We start from the raw sequence: 12,973 nt of genomic DNA on the forward strand, positions 1-12,973 counted from the left end.
ACTGTGGTAGTGCATATATGTAGGGCCCAGAAGATATATGCTATTGTAATCAGTAATTTAAATACCGGCTTAACCTTCACTCATTGAAAAATGAAATTATTACAACAATGAGGTTCAAACTCAATGAATGGTACACTCCTAGACATATTATCTAAATGTTTTCAGATGGCATCTAAATATCATTAATTGTGCATACATTTTGAAAATTACAAAGAATACTCAAGCTATAGTGTCAAATATCACTGGAATTACCAAGTCTAAGATATTCCTAAATAAAAATTCGACTTACAATCCAAAGGGAAGAAGGCGTTCTCGCCTTGTGATCATTAATAAAACCCCTAAGTCACTCAACACCCACCCCTGAAACTCGTTTATGAAAGGGGATTCCAGCCCATAATTCGTGCAATAACTCATTGCATCAAATTTGTAGTCACATGTTTGCCTATATACATCTATATCCTTGTCAATATTTGCCAGAGTTTGGGCAATTTGTGTATGCGAAGTGACAATCTCATTATACTTGCGATTCCTACTCATAAAAAACTAAATTAAACGACACGATTACCCTACAATCGGATGGATTTGGTAAAGTGAAGGTTTCAGAGTTGGCATTTGAATGCAACCTGGCCGATCCCTCTTCGCTTTCGTTATCCGAACATGTATACCCCCACCAGTTGGCACATATTTGCCTAGATTAAAGCAATATTACTTGTTTTGTTCATTATTTGGAGTTACAGCAGTTACTAATTTACCAATCAGCCTTGCTTTTTGCGCCAATTTAATTCGGCTGTTCTTGCTGTCACCTTTTTCATTTGGCGTTGAAGCGGTACTCTTGTCTGCTTGGCCAGTGTCAGTATTAGCAATTATTTGTTTATTATCTTTCAACAAAATTTTTTGTGGCGGCCCAAAACCGAAATATATATCGCCTTTCCCCCCCCAAATGGAATTGGATCGCATTTTATTGCGAGTTGGAGGCCCTTTTCCTACTAGAATAGTCGAACTATCAGTATTTACCATTTTGTATAGACACTCCGTAAAAACTGAAGATGTGTAGCATTATCAATTTACTAATTCTAATTACCAACAAACTTATTTACCTACAACGTCGAAATTAGACCAAATCAGGAACACATAACGGACAAGACCTATAAGAGTGATAGTAGGCGTTATAGTGCACAAACCTATGACAAGATTCTATCAGTGACAACAGTACTATTACACCCATAAAAATGTATGTATATATTTTTTAGTAACAAATAATGGGAAAAAATACACATTCATCACCCTTTTCTGTATCTAATCCGCCGAATAACCACAAATTGCAAAATGGAAACTCACGCTACTCGGTTAGAGTAGTGGACCAATCCTCAGTTAATGGACTACAACTTGAGAATGGAGATGATTTACTTATACATATTCTGTCTTGGGATTTTGAGTCGGATTTGACTGAGGAATATGGCGAGAATGAGGATAGAATAAGAGCCAAAATTAAATGGCCATTTAAATTACAGCCTTTGAAAACCCGTTTTGAAAGGACTAGTGATTATATATTTAATTTTTTCCCTCTCTTCCTTATAGAATGCTCTCAAATCCTCTTCAAAGCTAAAACGCTAAATAATGACGAAGAGTTCACATTCACAGTCCTCTTTGCCAATGTGGACAAGTGTTTCTTGCAAATGACACTAATCGCAGACGCTGGAAATTTAAAACAATCATTATCTGACCAATTCTCCACTGGAGATTTGGTGGTTTTGAAGATTCAACATATTTCCATAATGGCGTTCATCAAGCAATCTTTTTCATCTAGCATACGGATAGAGATATTGATACATCCGGCAAAATCCAACGTTATCGCCTATAATAACAGAGATTTAGATCGCTTTGACGTCCTACAGCAGCTATTTGCCCCTATTTCCAACAAATCAAACCAGGTAAATTCTAAATCCACAGCACAAAAGTTGACCGTGGTACTAAAAAAGGTCCTCAGCATCACTACTTTGATGAGGGAATACAAGACCCTTTGTACGATAAACAAGCTGTTTCTAAGGGATTGGATATTGGGTCTTAATGTCGAAGAGATTAGTAACCTATCAGAAATAGATATGCTGGCGCTTGAAAATGAATTTTATGATATACCAATAGAGCTAACAAATACACTAATTCGCAAGTACAACAAGGGACAGTTACTGGCCATTTGCAACAGCATGCGACGCCAGGGCATTACTTTGATTCAGGGCCCTCCTGGCTCAGGAAAAACCACGACCATCATAGCCATCATCAGTTGCATACTACACGGCAAAAATCATTCCAAATCACACACTACACTCGCAATAAATGACCAAAAACACAACACTTGTTGTGATAGATATCCATGGTTTCGCAAAGATTACATTAACTGGACAGACCAAGACAGAGAGGCAGATGATATAATCTTTTACGAAAACTCCACCAACCAAGATGAAAACGTCAACATATATGACTGTATTAGCAGAAGTGAATGGCGTAATACAGTCAAAGGCAAGTTATTAACAGTACCATCGTATGCAGATCCATTCAAACGGGTGCTTATATGTGCCCCTTCCAACGCCGCTGTCGATGAAATCGTTAAAAGGTTGACTAAATCGGTAGAGCTTGATGGCGGAATATTTGGTGCCGACGGAAAGCGTTTTCAGCCTGTGGTCACACGTGTTGGGCCAAATATACACCCGGATCTTCTCGAGTACAGCTTGGAGGTCAAGGCAGATAAGACCCTGAAATTGAACAGGGGGGTTAACCAGTTCAAAGGGACTATCAAGCAGAACATTTTGCTCCAATCTCAGGTAATATGTGCCACTCTTAGCGTTTGTGGATCGTCCGAACTTTCGGGATTTGCAGGGCACTTAGACGCTTTGATTGTAGACGAGGCGACACAGGGCGTGGAATTATCGAACTTAATTGCAATCAGTTTGAATTCTATTAAACGGGTAATTCTAGTTGGAGATCCATGCCAACTACCAGCAACTGTATGTTCCAGATTCGCTATACAACTTGGGTACAATCAGTCTTTGTTCCAAAGGCTACAGGCCTGCGGCCATTTCATAAATTTATTAGATGTGCAGTACAGGATGTGCACTGAGATATCAAGATTCCCATCGGAGACATTTTATCATGGTAGATTAAAGGACTGTGATGAGATTCACAAAATTAGGCCCCTGGTAGATTGGTACGACTTGCCCATACTAAGGCCCACTGTTTTTTTTTCCATAGAATCAAAGGAGATACGCGCTGAAACCTCTTATGCCAATGAGATAGAAGTGGAGCTGACTTGTCAGTTGATTGAAGTGATATTGGGATTTGCGGAGAAAATTCCCGTTCATAAGATTGTGGAAAGCATTGGGGTAATTACTCCCTACTCTGCCCAAGTGGCCTTGCTTACTGACGCAATTAGCAAACGGTTTAAGGGTTTAGGCACTGTTGATGTATCTACTGTGGATGGATTTCAGGGAAGGGAGAAGGAAATTGTTATATTCAGTGCCGTTAGGACGTTGGGACATGGCAATGTGCATCAAGCAATCATTAATGGGAAGATGCAATTGCTCAGTGGCGATAGATTAGATGGATTTGATATAAAAAATTTAACTAGTTTTTCTGACAGGATGTCTGAGACTTTTATATCCGACCAACGTCGAATTAATGTGGGGATTACACGGGCACGAACCAACTTATTCATAATTGGCAACCCACACTATTTGTTAGACCACATATTTTGGCTTAAATTGTATTATTATTACAAGAAGAATGACATGATCTTTTACGTCCCTAACGATATGTTTGACAAGCAGGGGGATTTGTATGGGCTTCGCCTGTGGATATCTAGCTATTTCAAGGCCAATCCTCATTTGTGCGATCGGTTCAGCAAAATTGCACCCAAATTCGTATCAACCATTATTTCATTAGAAAAACAGGATGTTTAGTTTCAACGCTTAAACAATTATATCAATTATTTTTGCTTCTATGCAACAGTCACCCTCATCAATGAACATATATGGACTAATTTTTTTTTTTTTTGGAGACTATGTCTCCGATTTTCCAATAGACGGCACTGGTACCGGAGGTTAGTAGATAGCTATGAACAAAATTTACTATAGATGCAGGAATTATTGTGTAGGTTGGTCCGTCGTAATATTTTCCTTGGTCAAAATCCCTTCCTTTCCACTCTTAAAACCGCAGCTAGTGTATAGATGGTGGATATCTCTACAGCCATCTTCCATTCTAGCGCTAACGAAATGTATATCGTTGCGGAGAGAGTTTAAGACACTAGATAGCATGAATTTACCTATGTGAAGGCTTTGAATTACTCAGGCCTATGTTACGAAAATTGTCGAGTACTGCAATTGCCTCCACTATCAGTTCGTTTGACACTTTCTTACAAACAATAGTAGCCACTGAAAATGTAGCATATATGACTAGGTATGAATAGTCAAAGTAGTGGCACCATTCGGTAGGCTCTGGAAAGACTCTATCTCCACCTGTTAAAAGATTGCATTTTTTGAGAATCAGCTCTACTTGTCTAGCATTATGCTTGGTCACTTTATGTAATTGATAATGACATGAATTGTGTTCATATGTGAATATTCGATTAGGCTCTACACCCCTTACTACGCACACTGTGTTCATACCGCAGCACCACCGCAATATCACCACCCTCATATAGTCCAAATAAACTACAATGGACAGGAAAAGGGAATTTATTTTATACCTCCCAGCCACAAACCGCTCAGATTTAGACCATTATGGACGCACAATAGATACCAGTTCCCATTCCTTCTACCACCAATCCTCCCTGATCTTCCGACAAATATCCACTATACACTCCCTTATCAGCGAAGATGATATGTACTATAACTTTGCAAAGTATGGCCACAAGTCCAGGCTTGATGGACTTAGACACAGGCAAATAGAGCTAGAAAGGATCGGTATTCAGCCAATAATCGATGACACTAACCAGGCTGGAGAGGCAATCAAACTCATCCACGAGTGGCTGAACAAACAAATAGCGCAAAAGCCCAAGCTATTTAACATAAAATCGCAAGCCTTTGGACCAAATGACGAAAACTGCGATGAAGTCATGAGTAAAAAGGGTGTAATAGCTTGTCTGTACCATATGCTACAACAGGTAACCGACAAAATCAAAAGCCACGAAACGGCTGCCCTTGAGACCAAATCTCAACTGCACAAGTTCAAAGCATTGATCAATGCACCTACAAACGCATTAGATCAGTACGACTTATTCATACCACCCCGACAAGATACCAAAGGCGATATTGCTCCCCTTCCAGGACTCGGTCCACTCCCAACAAATACTACGGACAAGGATGATAGTAAAACCACACCAAAGGATAGGGAAAAAAATGAAAGTGGAAACAATTTGACTAAACGTGATTACACCCCATCCGGTATACAAATGCACGAGAGTGACTTGCTGGTACAACAAAATGAACAGCTAGTTGAAACATTCGCAGACGTATCGCAGGACATAGACATTGTTACATCTGTACAAAACAGACTATACGAAATATCTACTATGTTTGTCCAATTCTCCACGACGCTAAACGATCAGCTGGACATTTTCGAAAACATACGCGACAACCTACAGCTATCCATTGGCAATATTGAAACCACAGGCGAAAATCTTAAGCAGTCACTGGAGAGGGAATTCAGCCTAGTGGTTATGGTGGCATATCTGTTTCTCGTTGCGGGCGTGGTATTATTTCTACTGGACTTTAGCAGGTGGCGTTGATGTGAACCGATTTGATAATTGTATATACATCGTACAGACCCTAGTTGTACCTTTTGGACGGTGGAAACTGTATAATAATCATAGTACATATACAACATACAACATCATCAATTGGAACGTTTTTCAAGTTGAGATTTTTTATAGTCATTCCTGAGTTCCTGCACTGTGAAAAGATGAGTGTTGTAGATGCGACGCATTTTGTTCCTGAGTCCCGGAATATTATCCCCGCCTTTCTTCTTTTCCCTTTTACTACATCAAAACAAATAACATACTTTGCAATATTTATTGTAGGAGTTTCCAAATTGTGGTTTCGTATCAGTTCATCCAAGGGCGGCAATACAGCCTAAATTACGTCGACTTTACCGAATCCCATACATTTTTGATGTCTTGATCCAACTGAAAACGTGCCTCCTCAAACTCCTTTTTCCCCAGGGGAAAGAGTAGGAGATCCTGTAGGTTATGAAAGCACTCGTGGCACTTGTTCTTGCTGTAAATATCGCACTGCTTAGAGGTTCCAATAAAGCGACACTTGAATTTTCCTGAATCAATGGTTTTTACCCTTTAGGTTAGATGAGTTTGGCCTGATACAGCGCAGCTTTCGTTTTTCCAGGAGCTCGTTGATCCACTTGGGCATGGAATCATTGGCAAAGATCATCTCGTTGGTAACTCTTATGCCTGGGGTAAGACCTTTATTACCTGATACTTGGCACGAATGATTAATTTTGGCCAGCAAAGCTTCAGCGCTAGCAATGGATTCATAAGGATTTACGTAAGATAGTTGTTTCCGTTCAGTGTCAAAGTACACCCGGTTCACGTTGCGTAGCCCCTCGAGAATGCTCGAGTTATTGCATACGTCTATACCCTAAATTACAGTTGTGGTACGTTAAACCCGTTCGTACGGAGATAATTTTCTATCTGCAACAGATGCATAGGTTTCTTTTCCTCCTGCAGCAGAGATATGATCTTATGTAGCACGAAGGAGAGCGGACAGGCTTCGCCGCGGTACAGAACGCTGGGTACCTTATCCATATCACTAACTACCGAATACTGTTCTACGTTCGTTGCCTGAGATGCACTAGTAAATAATTACATCAAATGAATGTCATTGCGATGTGAGTGCTAGCACTACAGTCCCAGTACTCAATGGTTATGTAGGGAATGGCGTCAGGGTAATAGCTTAGCTGTGGGAGGAGGGCTATGTTTGGCCAATTTGTCCATGTTTTCCAAGACCAAATCCACTTTTTCCGCCTCAAAAAACTTTAATACCTTCAAAAAATTTCCTTCAAAATGGAGACTGAACTCCTTTTTGTGTGAATCTGTTGGAAATCGCTCTCCCATGCGTATAATTTTCACGCCCAGCTGCTTCAAGTCAATTTTCAATTCCTCTAAAGCCCCGATTGATTGAATAATATTCAACGAATTGCCCATGGTATATACAAAATTTACAATGTCTCTAGGCATTTTGCACTCAGCATTTTGCGCCAGCGGAATATATTTCCTGTATAAATTGCTTATTACTTGTATAAATCCACCAAAGTATTCCTATTTGTCTGCAGAACTTCTGAATTGTAATTGGAAATTGCCCGGTGCAATCTATTTGTTAGTGTAAGTTGTTCAACGGGATTACCATCACTCTGCTTAATCTGCCTAATTACATAGTACAAATATTTCAGACTTAGGCAATTTAGTTTTACCAGAGATTCGAGCCCGCCAACTAACAGCTTTACATTCTTATTATTGCTTTTCGATTCATTAATTCTAGTAAAATTTGTTTTATTGAGCTGCAGAATATTTGTAACGCTTTCTCTCCACTTATCCAAGTACATATCCCTGATCCTTTGGAACTCCCAGAATGTCTTGCCCATCCTCACATGATCTCCCACTGGATCTAGTATTGGTTTAGTGTCGTAAATAATGGGGATTTTGCTATTATGAACAAAACAGTCAAACGTAAAACCCGACAAATCAGGATTCTTATAGACCTTGACGATTGAGTTCAAGTAACTGTCACTAGACATATTGTAAGTTTTGAATGCCGCGTGAAGCTGCGAGTATGGCCGTAGGAAACAACGGCGCAAGAGACGCCACTTATTCACATAAGTCAAATTACTTTCAAAACTACGCTTTGACCCAGAATACCTCTTCCTTTTGAAAAACAATTTCCTTATCTCATCCTTGTCCCTCAGACCACTTGAAGTTTCCAACATAACGCTTACACCATATAATCTACTAGCCTGAAAATGCTTTAGTGATTTATTACTACTCTTATTCCTTTTTCTAAAAAGTACTAGATTACTGGATGCTTACGTTTAGCCATTGTGCGATACAATTTCCTATTCTGTAGACGCTTATGTGCAGGATGCTGGATGTATTGCCCAAAAGTCCTGTTCCAGAAAGCACTATACAGCTAAATGAATAACTAGATACCTCAAATACCGATTTGGTTCGGTACACTTTGCAATCCATAGGCAGAGAAATCCCGCCACGCCTTATCACTTGAGTATTTTTAAGCTTATTAGTTCTGTATTCCTCCAAATTGTTGAATGGCATGTTAGGCGGGTTTTCTCTGGGAACCAACAAATTGGTGTTAGTGTTATCACGTTTAATCGCAATAGCTTGAAGCAAATCTTTTACGCTACAATCAACGCGTAACAATCCCGTTTTCGAGTAATTAAACTTAGCTATCATCAATTCCCTCTTGGTAGCCCTTTTTGGCACCACACTTTTCATTTTTTGCGGTAGTAAATCTGCCAAGCGATCTATCATCTCATCAGTTGTATTGCAATCGAATCCTACAAAATTGCCAATACAATTTATCGCATTACCCCCTTCATTGATAAGAGAGTTCTGTTCAACTAGTTGATTATACTGCCCAATCGATTGACTATAACTTGATAAACTGATTTTACCCTGATTGATCAGAGTTAATTGGAATATTCTCTTGCTTAGCAGTGTAAAATCTTCCCTACGCATGTTACACTGCTTGACAATATCCAATGCCTTAAGCACAAATTCTCGTTTATTATAATCAACTTTTGCCAGACAATTAATGTATGCAATTGAGAATTGGATGAATTTATATGGGTGTACTGATATATATGGGTAAAAATCTTGAAACAGCTCCTTTACTTCTCCTACCGTGTTGCACTTTTCCACCATTTTTAACTTAGATATACCGTTACAAATGGTTTCAAGGGGCATACTTGTTAAAAATTCCTTATGTTTATAATTCAATTGGGCAAAAATGTTTAGTACTAATATTTTCTGCTCAAGTGTAAAATTATCACTTTTAGAAAGTAATTTCCCCAATTTAGACAAAACAGGCGTATCCCTTATGTAGTATATGGACATAGTTTGCAAAATAGTAATGATTTGTGTTATATCCAAGGTGAAATTATTAACAACCTGTGCTATAAGAGGTGGACAATGCCTAGGAACTAGTTTGAATTCAGGTCTCAATTTATTTATATTTTTTAAGAGTATGGTAAATGAATCCATAGGAATTTCGTGCAATTTCCGTTGGAAGTTTGCACAAATACGATCCATCAACTCCCATTTAGCGCCCGGTAAGTACTGCAAAATGGTTGATATAAGTGCCAATTGTGAATGATTCATAAGGCCCATTGAATTTAAACATTTTTCTTCAATCCTAGCGTAAAGCTGTATAAAGTGATGGACATCTATTAGATTAGTGAGGACTAAAAACTTGTATACTCTAGTATAATCTCCAATGGATTGCTTGTTCTTGGGATTGTCTAATTGATCGCAAAAAGTCTTGCTAATCCTCAGTTGAGGTACAAATGACAAATTTACCAAATTAGAAAGCACAGAAGTCACACTGCCCAATCTGGCCTTATTGATGCTGCATTGCCAGTACAGGGCTTCGCACAACCCTTGTAACAGAATCACATCCCGGTACTTTATTTGTGATAAAAATTTAATTATCGCAGATATGTCTTCGCATTTGTAATATGGCAAATGACATAGAGTATCCATACTGAGGCAACGAAGGTTGGAAACCTTCTTAATGAATTCATTTGCGATATTGCTTGGTACGATGGGTTCAACCGCCGCATAGCGTTTAAGTATTGCCGTTACATTGGGCTTAGACGCATCGTTCCTGTGAGATTTCCCCAATTTACCACAATTTCTGGCCCTTATCACTTCAAATATTGATGAAAAGTTCCGCATGAAAATGTACAGACATTTTTTGTGGCATTTTTGTATCATGACCTACCCCATGTGTAATAGCAATTATGTTCGAGATGCCTGTCTGCTGAATGATGGTGCGTAAGCACAATCGCAACAAATGGATAATGTTAGCAAGTATTATGTGGCCAAACGAGTGGAAATTAGACACTCCATTGATAGCGAGTGGCCGGCACTTCTTAAACAGGCCTTAAAACATCCACACATTCACACATTTCCAGATCCAATCCACCATAGTACAACTGGCAGCAATATTTTAGCGTTGGAATGTGGTTCTGATCACCAGATAGCCCATTTAGATAATCTTAGTGCCAATTACTTGGTTGCTGACGGATGTTCTCAATACCCTAACAACATCGCTGCTGAAAGGACAGAATTCGTCGGCAAAGATATGGATTCGAGTCATGCCCTGGAATTACCTGACTCTATGCCAACACCTACAGCATTCAATGAACAAATGATGGAAATTTTAGTGGTTAGTGCGAGAAAGGCAATGACCAGTTATGTAACCAGCAGTTATACGTTAGGATCCAGTAAGAAGAATCTGAGTGCTAGCAGCGATTACGAAGGGCTTACGGCTTTAAAGGATGCTTTAAACCAGTTAATTTACTCAAGAGGCACCGAACTGGAAGTATCGAGGCATTCATTTAGGTTATATTGATTACCAGTGATTTTTCAGGGTTGTTAAAGTCAAATGAGGCAATTGTCACAAAATGTACTAATAATTTTCGCACAGAGCTGAACAAAATGGATATAAAGATAACGACATTTTACGATTTGGCGGAGAAGGAGTACAAGCGCACAGATTTGTACCGACTCCAAAGAGATTACTCTTACTTGGACAGCAAAAAAACATTGTTAAACACGCTAGATTTACCGAATTCCCCCATGTACACTATCAATACATTGTATTTTAAGGGTAAGATTAAGATAATTTAGGTTCTAATGCTACAAATTTTTACAGCATAATTTTGAATCGAGTGAAACTATCATTGGAGAATGACACGGTCAACTCATCATATTTTCGGGTCAATTATTTGATCACAAATTTTCCCCTTCTCTACGGAAAATTGTGCAATAACAAAATAAGTTTCGACAACAGTATTTATTTTGACGGCAAATTATCCACAGTAAATATATCGATCAATACAGAATTTTAAAAGGACAATTGTACAAGGCCATTTAACGCCTGGAAAACTGCAATTTTTATGTTCAATACTGATGGAATTAGAAAATATGAAAGCATTCAAAATGCACGAAATCCTAGTGTCTTATGACGCCGGTTTATTGAATGATATGCACGAAAAGACGTTGCACATTGAAAGTAATCGCATTTTCAAAAGTTACGCCAAGCACCAGTCAAAACTAGCCAAAAATTACCCCTGGTTGTACAAATACTTAAGGGATTTGGTCCCCCAAACCAGATTTACCCTAAATAATATAGATACTCCCACGTTAAGCGTTGGAAATGAATTAATACCCTTGTCTAACGGACCGGAAATTGAAGTCTGTCACTTTTATACCCATCCCAAGCTTGAACCACTGGTAAATCAACTGGTCCATAGGGCTGAAACCAATACTTTTAAGATCAAAATAATTTCACAAAATACATGCGACTACACACACACAAATTTACATATTTGCAATATGGCAACGATGAATTTATACAATAAATGGGCATTGGATGAGCCATTGATTGATTTACCCAAATTAAGCGCAAATGAATATATTTCCAAACTGTGGCTATTGCACATTTTGAATCACAAAAGACAATTAAGGAAGCTTCTCTTCCAACAACATCCCCTTAGACAAGTGGCCACCTTTACATATTTAGTAAAAAACATCAGGATAAATCAGCTATACAGATTTTGCGTGGAATATGATAAGCTGGACATCAATACCACATGTACCTATTCCCACGTCGATTGGTCTCAGGTTAATTTCAACAACACTGACGATTTTTATCATTTAGTTACCCAGCAGTATACCAAAGTAAGCATGGAGTCTGCGGACAATATTACCACAATTGTTATAATATGTGTGGGAGGTTCGGAAGATACCATAGAAGAGTGGGAAAATTTCAACATTACAAAAATGGTGTTCGATTTTGACAGTGTAATGATAAATCCACACCAGTGGGATATCGGTAAACAATTAAACAATCCACTTAGTATAGACCACATATTTACTAAACTGGAGCAACTGGACGAACTCAATATTTCTAGTTTCAGACATTTGCTCAACCTTAGTCATAGTAGGTGTTATGATATAATACATAGCACTCAACTTGACGTTAACAACCTATCTGGAGACATTGGTAAGAGTGATAACGTTTTGTTTGAAAATATGAAAAATTCGAGAATAGTACCACTATGCCTGTCAAACAACATGCTGAGCGATGCTGAAAGAATTAAAGACTTATTAGTTGCCAAGGGCCTTACTGTGGCTGAACCTGTTAACATGGGTTGGATTTACGACTGTTATCACTATGGGCTAGTAGATTATGGCAATTCTTTGGAGTTGCATAGGGGAATAGTTGATCATAAGTTTTCATTTTGGGGCTGGACATTTTTTGTAATTAACGATGCCCTCAGCAAATTGCCTAGAATCGAGATGAGGAAATCTTGGGGAATAGATTTGGTGACAGTGGGACCTGCTGAAAATTTATCGCAAGTAATATCCAAACATTTTACAGAGCGTATAACACAGTTTGAACTAAGTGAAAGCCACCTTCAGTATTTGGGTAGCGATATTATTTACACAAGATATTTAATTGTCAAGGGCGATGCTAATGATGATAGGATCGGCCATGATGTAAACTATTTTACCGTAAAAATTTCGGAAAAACAACTAGTAACTCTTGGCTACTCGAGTTGTTTTGGGATAAAAATATGCGTAGAAAGGGAGACAGAATCACTATTGGATTATATGGGTGAAATATGATTATTTCTGTTAGACTCAATACTGTACCTTGGCACATAATTA

General features: G+C 38.6%; 7 protein-coding genes across 7 annotated transcripts; 3 read left to right on the plus strand and 4 right to left on the minus strand.

The window, feature by feature from the left end:
• Positions 1-232: 232 nt before the first annotated feature.
• BMR1_01G01340_2 (hypothetical protein) lies at positions 233-1,017 on the minus strand (the record flags this gene model as incomplete). The annotated part of the gene is made up of 5 exons (XM_021482327.1): positions 233-268; positions 290-338; positions 359-543; positions 566-689; positions 710-1,017. 5 exons carry the CDS (start codon positions 1,015-1,017, stop codon positions 233-235), a joined length of 702 nt encoding a protein of 233 aa, XP_021337380.1.
• Positions 1,260-3,953, plus strand: BMR1_01G01355 (AAA domain; the record flags this gene model as incomplete). The annotated part of the gene is made up of 1 exon (XM_012791889.1): positions 1,260-3,953. One exon carries the CDS (start codon positions 1,260-1,262, stop codon positions 3,951-3,953), a length of 2,694 nt encoding a protein of 897 aa, XP_012647343.1.
• On the minus strand, positions 4,137-4,689 carry BMR1_01G01360 (hypothetical protein; the record flags this gene model as incomplete). The annotated part of the gene is made up of 2 exons (XM_021482338.1): positions 4,137-4,315; positions 4,338-4,689. The coding sequence occupies 2 exons, from the start codon at positions 4,687-4,689 to the stop codon at positions 4,137-4,139; spliced, it is 531 nt and encodes a 176-aa protein (XP_021337381.1).
• On the plus strand, positions 4,709-5,779 carry BMR1_01G01365 (hypothetical protein; the record flags this gene model as incomplete). Its single annotated transcript, XM_012791891.1, has 1 exon — positions 4,709-5,779. One exon carries the CDS (start codon positions 4,709-4,711, stop codon positions 5,777-5,779), a length of 1,071 nt encoding a protein of 356 aa, XP_012647345.1.
• A 107-nt stretch (positions 5,780-5,886) lies between these two features.
• Positions 5,887-6,808, minus strand: BMR1_01G01370 (conserved Plasmodium protein, unknown function; the record flags this gene model as incomplete). The annotated part of the gene is given in 6 exon segments (XM_021482351.1): positions 5,887-6,028; positions 6,052-6,122; positions 6,143-6,318; positions 6,338-6,454; positions 6,476-6,641; positions 6,662-6,808. 6 exon segments carry the CDS (start codon positions 6,806-6,808, stop codon positions 5,887-5,889), a joined length of 819 nt encoding a protein of 272 aa, XP_021337382.1.
• BMR1_01G01371 (conserved Plasmodium protein, unknown function) lies at positions 6,944-10,009 on the minus strand (the record flags this gene model as incomplete). The annotated part of the gene is made up of 4 exons (XM_021482359.1): positions 6,944-7,277; positions 7,298-8,066; positions 8,087-8,186; positions 8,207-10,009. The coding sequence occupies 4 exons, from the start codon at positions 10,007-10,009 to the stop codon at positions 6,944-6,946; spliced, it is 3,006 nt and encodes a 1,001-aa protein (XP_021337383.1).
• A 79-nt stretch (positions 10,010-10,088) lies between these two features.
• On the plus strand, positions 10,089-12,931 carry BMR1_01G01385 (translation initiation factor EIF-2B subunit related; the record flags this gene model as incomplete). The annotated part of the gene is made up of 4 exons (XM_012791895.1): positions 10,089-10,619; positions 10,640-10,907; positions 10,928-11,118; positions 11,141-12,931. The coding sequence occupies 4 exons, from the start codon at positions 10,089-10,091 to the stop codon at positions 12,929-12,931; spliced, it is 2,781 nt and encodes a 926-aa protein (XP_012647349.1).
• Between the last annotated feature and the right edge of the window lie 42 nt (positions 12,932-12,973).

Source organism: Babesia microti, chromosome I, assembly GCF_000691945.2.
Source record: "Babesia microti strain RI chromosome I, complete genome".
NCBI lineage: Eukaryota > Apicomplexa > Aconoidasida > Piroplasmida > Babesiidae > Babesia > Babesia microti.